The sequence below is a fragment of the Gadus chalcogrammus genome, chromosome 21 (assembly GCF_026213295.1).
Source record: "Gadus chalcogrammus isolate NIFS_2021 chromosome 21, NIFS_Gcha_1.0, whole genome shotgun sequence".
Taxonomy (NCBI): domain Eukaryota; kingdom Metazoa; phylum Chordata; class Actinopteri; order Gadiformes; family Gadidae; genus Gadus; species Gadus chalcogrammus.
The window spans coordinates 15,253,802-15,262,571 of NC_079432.1; the positions used below are offsets into that span (position 1 = coordinate 15,253,802).

The 8,770-nt window shown below is 43.7% G+C and overlaps 3 protein-coding genes across 3 annotated transcripts; 2 read left to right on the plus strand and 1 right to left on the minus strand.

Moving 5' to 3' along the window:
* The first annotated feature begins 1,338 nt into the window (after positions 1 to 1,338).
* On the plus strand, positions 1,339 to 2,671 carry tmem251 (transmembrane protein 251). Its single transcript, XM_056581219.1, has 2 exons — positions 1,339 to 1,483; positions 1,956 to 2,671. Exon 2 carries the CDS (start codon positions 1,971 to 1,973, stop codon positions 2,385 to 2,387), a length of 417 nt encoding a protein of 138 aa, XP_056437194.1. The 5' UTR covers positions 1,339 to 1,483; positions 1,956 to 1,970; the 3' UTR covers positions 2,388 to 2,671.
* si:dkeyp-55f12.3 (uncharacterized protein LOC568418 homolog) lies at positions 2,618 to 3,751 on the minus strand. Its single transcript, XM_056581220.1, has 2 exons — positions 3,516 to 3,751; positions 2,618 to 3,353 (listed from the first exon to the last, which is right to left on the minus strand). Exons 1-2 carry the CDS (start codon positions 3,721 to 3,723, stop codon positions 3,268 to 3,270), a joined length of 294 nt encoding a protein of 97 aa, XP_056437195.1. The 5' UTR covers positions 3,724 to 3,751; the 3' UTR covers positions 2,618 to 3,267.
* Positions 3,752 to 4,118: 367 nt separating this feature from the next.
* Positions 4,119 to 8,770, plus strand: ubr7 (ubiquitin protein ligase E3 component n-recognin 7). The gene is made up of 11 exons (XM_056581149.1): positions 4,119 to 4,414; positions 4,611 to 4,744; positions 4,841 to 4,898; positions 5,159 to 5,254; positions 5,379 to 5,432; positions 5,733 to 5,838; positions 6,289 to 6,413; positions 6,743 to 6,910; positions 7,475 to 7,640; positions 7,846 to 7,907; positions 8,020 to 8,770. Exons 1-11 carry the CDS (start codon positions 4,286 to 4,288, stop codon positions 8,101 to 8,103), a joined length of 1,182 nt encoding a protein of 393 aa, XP_056437124.1. The 5' UTR covers positions 4,119 to 4,285; the 3' UTR covers positions 8,104 to 8,770.

An 8,770-nucleotide genomic window follows, 5' to 3' on the forward strand; every position in this document is an offset into this window, starting at 1 on the left:
AGAGCTCGTGACCCAGAGCAAGCTCCTGTTTGTTGTTATCCTGCGGTATTTACTGGAACTAGTTAATCCACATTTGGACCTAGCAGTAGAAGACAATTTCCATAGCAGACAAGACGCCACCATCCCCACCACCACCACCACCACCAGCAAAGAGAAGGAAAACTCTTTTTCAGAGAGTAATTGATAATAAAAACGCTGAAAGAGAAAAACTGAAATCAAGAATAATCCTAGGCGCTGCTTTTGAACGTTGGCGGCAACTGAAGGACGAGAAGGGTCTGGGGTCATTGATAAAAAAGATATATAGCAGCGCAGCTCAATTACACCAGTGCATGCGCGCACAGTTGAAAATCGATCGTTGTGTTCACTTCCTTCACACCATGGTTCACATCCAGCTGCTCACAGAACAAGTTTAGCGCACCACCGCTACCCTCACACTTTTTCATATAACCTTTTTTCAGCACTAGGACATATGAGCATTAAATAAATGCTGCGTCTCAACATGCCTTGGACAGCAGCGAGGACGACTCGCTTTGCCACGGGCCGAAACAGTTCGGAGCGACCACAGCCAGAGCGAACACAGCGGGGCAGAGGAGTGTCAGGAAGTCTTTGGTGTACACATCAGTACGGCCTATTTGCACTACTGTTTAGTGGCAATGCAGTGTTTTATTCTATGCTTCTTTTTATTTTCGTATATTATTTCAATTAATACAATTTATTTATTCATGAAATCAAGATCTGGTCTTCAAATCTTTTTTCCAAATATAGGTCGTATTACAATGGGGTTTGTGTTTATATTCGGACCAATACGGTACAGCGGACGCTCACATGACGTTAAGCATTTCCTGGTGCATAATGTGACGCTTCAGAACCTAAAATCCCGTTTCTCCCCGTTGATACGACAACACATAACCGGCGTTTTCAGAAATCTCCACTTTGGCCGGAGTTTTTAGAAATGATCGTATTCTGTGATAAGACAGGGCCTCGGACAGGGGGTGTTGCAGCACCCCCAAAACCCCTACTTCCCGCGGTACTGGGTGCAATTTACAGCTGAATGTAGTGCCATGTTGTTAAACGAAAACCTACGCTAGCCTGGCTCGCTCTCGCGCATCTCTGTTCGCGCTCGTGCATGATTGCGCGTCCAGGTACTTGGAATGGGTGGAGTCAGAGTCAGCGTTGAAGGAGAGGGGGTAGGACCATTTGAGTTGTGTATTTTCAAAATCTGCTGGCGTTTCGCAAATCGCGTACCCAACCTTTAATTGAATGCAGATCGAAACACCTGCCTGGGTGAACAAAGTCTTATTTGTGCCACCAGATGGTGCTGTTGTCTTCAAATTAAAGTCCGCGTTACCCGGAAGTTGCGCTTGAAGTCACATGACCGCACGGCGCAGAGCAGAGAGCTTGTTGTTCAACAATGGATGTGAAATAATTCAGATCAAACATCATAAGACTAACAAGATTTGTTCCATTTACTGTGTCAACGAAGGTAAAGTAAATCTCATCATACATTAAAACGCGCAATTTGTGCTGTATAATCAGCGTGGCTCGGTAGGTTATGTTGTGAATGCAGCTGGTAGGGAACTAGTCTACCTGGCCGATCTGCTTTCTAGTCCAGCTAACTAGTAACTTACTTAACCGAACTAAACGTATGAATACATATTTTAAAAGTCAAAGCTGTCGGCCTTCTCTATCCTATTATATGATGTTGAATTTCCAAAGCCATAGCCTACTGTCTGTCTTACCTATTTAATGGTAAATATTCAATGCCTAAAATATTCGTTACCTCAAGAGACGTTGAAAAATAAATAATTGACATGGTTGATCTTCAATCCTTTGAAATTTGCCTTTATCATATGTATTATATCATGCGTTTTTTTAAACACACTGGATAAAGCAGGAGACAAATTTCCACTTGGTTGAAAATAAACTAATCTTAATGTAACCTGTTTGTCTTCCAGGGAAGATTATGGAGAATGATGAATTTTCGCCAGAGAATGGGTTGGATAGGCGTTGGCCTCTACCTGCTTGCCAGCATGTTGGCCGTCTACTATGTGTTTGAGATGAACCATTTCTCCCTGGAGCACGTCGAGCGGCTAGAACAGAAGAGGAGTGTGGCCGCCTCCTCTTCCTCAGCACCCCTGTCCTCCTCTTCCTCCTGGAGCCGAAGTCTCAAGACCCATCTCCTCCTTCTGCCCCTCTGGGTGTGGGCCACTATCTTCCTCGTCCCCTACCTCCAAGTCTTCCTGTTCCTCTACTCCTGCACTAGGGCCGACCCAAAGACTATTGGCTACTGCATTCTGCCCATCTGCCTGGCTGTGCTCTGTAACCGCCACCAGACTTTTGCCAAGGCATCCAATCAGATCAGCCGTTTGCAGTTGATTGACACCTGAGATGGCCAATTAGTGTGTGTGTTTGTGTGAGACTAGAAGGCTCTCCCTGGTCCAAAATGTAAACTGACTATTCCCATTAAGCCATCTTGGCGAGTGGTAGATACTTGTTTTTATGTCATTCAATTCGTCGTACGATTTCTTACACCGTATAATTATTGAATGGAAATATGATTATGTTGTCCTGTTGGTATGACAAATAAAGCACATGTTCTGTACTGTTGACTTCTGACACCAGTATATTAATACAGATGGTGAATTATGTATGACTACACACACGTAAAGTGTTACGAATTCAATTAGAACCTTCATTCTCCATATACACGTTACACTTCAGCATTAACATGTCATACTTACCTCAACACTTTATCCATATTATTTATTCTGTATAGGAAATATTATCATTTAGATATAAGATTTCCACACTTGCATACAGCCTATTAACACTCACTGCCTCAATTATACAAACATGCACTCTAATATGTATTAACCTTTGCCTCAATCGTAGCTTGGATACAATTGGACGTGATGTCTTAATGAAATTATCGTCATTTGAAGACACTAGGGTCGAAAGATTGTTTCATTCTGGTTAACATCTGGAGAAAGTATGAATGGTGTAAATATACAATGTGCGAAATTGATTTATTACGCCGATTACATGCCCCCTCACTGAAATCTATTTCACTGTGCTGCTCAATATCTAGAAGTATTCAATCAACCAGCTAGATTAGTTCAAACAATACAACCGTTTTAAACACATAATACACATGAAAGGCTGTCAGTAATAAGTACAGTAGACTGAAGGGTAAATAAACATGTTCCTCAAAGGCACATTTAATAAAAAATAAAGCATGGGAAGATATGAACCACGATCAAAGGGCCATCACTTTTTTACAGGTCTTGATTTCTTTGCAGGAGGTTCTGAAACGTGCATCGGCTCCATCTCTTCATCGCTCTCATCATCTTCATCTGCGGTAGAAAGTAATAGATCACTTAGACCATTGTAGACCAATAGGCCATTGCAATCGTTATGGCTTCAACGTTTTTATACTCGTTTAGGTGAGAATTTCGCAAAAGCGATAGTATTTGAGCAATAAACAAATAATATTCACAAAATTAAAATATCCTCACCACTAGATCCAAGCTCCTCTTTGTCACCGGCGACCGACCCCTTTTCTTGCACTGTAAGTTCTGTGAGAAGGTCTGACACTTGTTCTCTTAGTGTCTTGATGCCCACGATCATTGAGGTGAGGTTACCTTCTATGTGTACGTCTATGTTCTTCTTCACCCCATCCCTGTACCTCAGCTCCCCTCGCAGCGTCACACCGTGCGGCGCCATGTTTTGAACACTGGATGAACTGCTTCCGCTTTGTACTTTTACTTTTGCTTTTTTATATTGAAGCATGTTACGACTAATGAAAATAACACAGCCCTCATTAATTGAGTTAATGATTAATATATATCTGTTAACAAATATATGCATACTCATTTGTTTATTTATAAGCTGTATTATTCATATTTTTTCATTTTTAAATTGTAGGTACGTGGAAATTAATATCAAACATCTTGAAATATTATTTATTATATATAATTATGGGTATTTATTATATATAGTATAACGATAACTGTTCCAAGGAAATTTCACAAACCTTTTTTCTAACGTTCAGGATTGGTCGCTGCGGGTTGTTTTCATGTCAATCTACGTCACTTTCTAGTACGTTTCCCGCGAAATACGTGCACCGGAAGTAGTTGGGAAGTTGTCCAGAGACGCCACAACAACTAGCAGATAACTGGACAGAAATAGCTAATATTTAGGCTAAATCAACACGAAATCAGCCCGTCTGCAAATCCGATTTGTATCCATTTGATAGAGGAGTGCAGATCGGTGTATATCAATAAAGATGGCGGCCAACGAGGAAGAGGAAACCACCGTTTCTCTTGTGGATGTTCTGGAGGAGGATGAGGAGTTGGAGAACGAAGCTTCTGCTGTTCTGGCTGGCAGCGATTCGGATTTGTGCTCGTTTCCTCAGGTGCGGTTATATCATCAGGTTGTAGTGTTCTTCACCTAGTTCTACTTGATACAATCCCTATGGTCTAAGTAATATGAACCCTTGTACATATTGTATGGTTTTCTAGACTCAAAAAATCTATTCTTTCATAGACTAATGTTTATACCAGTGTCTGTGTGCGTTTTTAACAGTGCCTGTGTATGTGTGACCTTCCCAGGGCTATGTGAAGCGGCAGGCCCTGTACGCCTGCAACACCTGCACACCAAAGGGTGGAGAGGCAGCAGGTGTGTGTCTTGCTTGCTCTTATAAATGCCATGAAGGGCACGACTTGTTCGAACTCTACACCAAAAGGTAGGTCAATGCCACCCTGTTGGTTTGCTGGTGTTGTAGATATAATACCATATGTATTGAATGTGTAAATATAACAAACGGTTGGTTTCTCCGCAGAAACTTCCGCTGTGACTGTGGAAACAGCAAGTTCAAACAACAGTGCAAGTTGTACCCAGTAGGTCTTCTTCAATTCCATTTAATTCTTCTTTTCTTTTTCTTATTCTACTCTGCACCTTGTCCAGTTTGTTTTTGTTTTAGAAACTAGTTTGTGCCGCGCTTGGAAATCGTTATAGTTACTCCAACGCTATGTCCAATGTTGTTCTCAGCCTCACTTGTGAGTTGCTTTGGATGAAAGTTTCTGCTAAATGTAAATGTAAAATATGTCGTAGGTTAGATAGAAAGCCAATGAGCACCTTCTACCTGCTTTGATTTCAGGACAAGGAGCAGCTCAACAGCGAGAACAAATACAGCCACAACTTCTTTGGTCTCTACTGCACCTGCAACCGTCCGTACCCTGACCCAGATGACCAGGTACCTGCTCGCTCCGATGTCCCAATGTTCCTTACAGAGAAGCTTGAGATACGATGACCAAGAATACTATCACTGTAATATCCATTTGAAACATAAATGTTGTGCCTTTTTTCCTGGTGTTCAGGTGGAGGACGAGATGGTCCAGTGTATTCTGTGTGAGGACTGGCTTCACGGCAGAGTAAGGTTCCACCTGGATGCTGCTATCCTCTGTGTCTGCCTGTCTACTCCGCTTGCTCTTACCTCGTAAACAGATGTCCTCCTCTCAAAACAGAATGCCTGGAACGGGATGCTCTAGATTAGCGTTTTTTGCATGAGAGAGTGGGCGGGACTTATTTACTCTCCTTGTCTTTGTTGTTGTTCTTCTGATAAGAAGTAAAGTAGCGGGATTTTCACTGCGGTGCTTCGGGATAACGCGACAGTTCCTGACCCTCTCTCAGCCTACGCTTGTTCTAATATTCCCTGATCCCTGTTCTCCCAGCACCTGGGATGTGAAACGCCAGACAGTGTGGAGCTGCAGGAGATGGTCTGCGGGTCCTGTATGAACAAGAACCCCTTCCTATGGACCTATGCGGCCACCGTAGCAAGTAACCAGAGCCCCATAACACACAGTTTCACCGAGCTTGATATTATGACCATATCATATCTGACTTATTACAAGTCAGATCACACCTTGTTCAACATGCAGTCTAGCGTTCTAAATGAAGGAGCCACTACAACAGATTTCGATCCTCCAGTTTCAGCAGTCTATCGGAAGTCATCCTTGAGCAAGAAGCTCCAACTAGCCCTTCCTGCTCCTTAATGAGATATATTCACTATAGAATGCTTTGGATTAAAGCGTCTGCTAAATGACAGAAGAGTCAATTATCGTTTTATCTTGCTACATTAGTTTGAGCTCAGGATGGCAGTTTAATTAGCCAACTGTTGACAATGGCGTGAAGGAGTCAATTTGAATAGACTACTCTGTTACCTGAGGGAACTGCCTCCTCTTTTCCTGGCTGGTCACCAACGTGCCTCTCTTTTGTGTGGCTGGTCAGCTCCTGGTGGTCGACTAGAGGGAGAGGAGGAGCAGAAAGAGGAGCAGAAGGAGGTGAAGAGCGAGGAGTTGAAAAAAGAAGGGGAGCCGTCCACTAGCCGGGTGACCGGCGGCGATGAAGAGGAGGTGAGTAAGGAGACGACTGATAGTAAGGAGGCTGTTAATAGGCTGGCTCAGTTTGACTCAAGGCAAATACTTTACCACCAAGATGTTGATTTGTCATTAGAAGCCATTTCAAAATCAATCCACTGCCTGCCCTGATGTATGCCAGATATAATCAACAATCCTCAGTCACCTCCCTAGTGGCCTTTTTGGACAGTTGGGCGGCTCCACTGAGGATGTCTTAAATGGATGGTTTAAAATGGCCAGCACAGCCCACCATACGTTAACGTTAGCGCTAAACAACCTGTTTGTGAACTACCCAAGGTTTAAGTCATTGGGATTCCTGTTTGCAGAAAACAGAGTTGAAGGTGGAGCGCTGCAAGCGGCGGTGCGAGGAGCTGGAGGAGGCGTGCCGGATGAAGGAGCTGGAGGGGCTGGGGGGTCCCCGGAGGGTGCAGAGGGGGGCTGTGTTCTGGCCGGCCACCTGGAGGACCAAGCTCTGCTCCTGCGTCTCCTGCCAGGTGAGACGGCCCAGGGGTCACCTTCACCCTCTCCTCGGCTGATAGTGTTGTGCTGTGCGTTGTTGGCCGCTGCATACAGCATTTGCCTGTCACTTCAACTGAAGTCAGACGCATGCATGTCATCAAGGAGCCGGTCTGGGTTAGGGGATCTTGCTCAATAGAATGCCCACAGGTAGGCTGCAGGCTGAAGACCTCCGGCTTGGTATCGAGCACCCTAACCACAAGACTCTCCTGCCTGCTGGTGGTCACACACTGAATCCTATTGTGGTCTTCTGGACAATCCCACTAATAACAAACGGCCACAAACCTGACTTTCTGCTTCATCGTCTTGCATCACTTTTTGTTTCTCCAATCGCTATCATTTAAGATTGTTCCCGGCCTCGCTTTTATCGCCAATTTGGGTAAAAGTGTCTATTAAATTCCATATAAATGTTTGTGTGTTAGTGTGGCCTTGAACAAATATGATAATTGCTTCAAAACCATTTCAAAATAAAAGTACTGTGTTGAGCAATGAGCTGGGTTTAACGTTGTGTGCTGTGCTGCCCCCTGGTGGTGGGTGTGTAGAGTTGCTACGTTGCGTCCGGGGTGAGCTTCCTGCTGGACGAGTGCGACACAGTGCTGGCCTACGAGACCAAGGGCCAGCGCAGTGAGGAGGCGCAGAGGGGTCACGACCCCCTCATGTCAGCCCTGGACAACCTCAACAGAGTCCAGCAGCTGGAGATCATACATGGTGTGTGTGTGTGTGTGTGTTTTGAAAAAAATAATACACAGAATGCATAAAAAAAAGAAGCCTTTTTTATGGACAGAGTACTGAATATTCAATATTCTAGTTGATATCAGGATTTGCATTTCTAGTATATATTTTACGAGTATTTGTGGTCAGTTACTGACCCGGTAATGAGGAACCGAACCCAACTGTTCTTCTTTGTTTCAAGGATACAACGACATGAAGACGGAGCTGAAAGACTTCCTCCAGAGCTTTGCAGCGGAGGGAAAGGTGAGTTCGAGATCATTACTCGTTAATATGGTGTTAACCACAAACCTTCATTTTCTTAAGGTACAGCCTGAGATGAGGCTTGACGTCAGGTGACCTCTGTGTTTCCTGTCAGGTGGTGACGCCCGACGACATCAGACGGTTCTTTGAACAGCAGCAGAGCAGGAAGAGGCGGCGGGCAGACGGGCAGATGTTCTGATCTCAGATCAGTTCTGACACCGCCGGTTTTTACCTGGACTGTAGTACTGTGCTCAAGTTCTATAGTACCTTAGTTCATGTGTAACAGTGCACCCTATATTAAAAGTCGGTAAATATAGAATATTGTATCTTATTTTTTAGGGCTATCACACACCCCCATCCCAGCAGAACGTACAAGACACAACACCTTAAAGTTGTTTATTCGTAATTTCAGGATCTTATATTTTCAATATTCGCACACGGGTAGGATATCACACAACATTTCGCCAATAGTGGTACATAGTACACTCTACCATTATAGGAGGTAGATGTGAATGTACAACAGTACACCCTACCCCTACAGTGGTACATGTGCTATAGCACTGGTCTACTCGGTAGGCTGCAATGTACCACAATACATCCTACCTTCAAACTAGGTAGATTTGTTAAATGAACTATTGTACACCCTACCTTTGTACTAGGTATATGTGATAAATGTTCTATTGTATCCTATCTTTATACTAGGTAGAACATCTGCAGTTTTGTGTAAATAACGCTTTAATCATTGATTGTATTTTAAAAATGGTTCTTCATTGGCATATTGATGAACGTGTTTATTAAAGTGTCAACCCTGGTTTGCTGCCGTTTGAAGGAGAAGTTGTGGTCTCGGTGCTTTTACTGTGGAATCG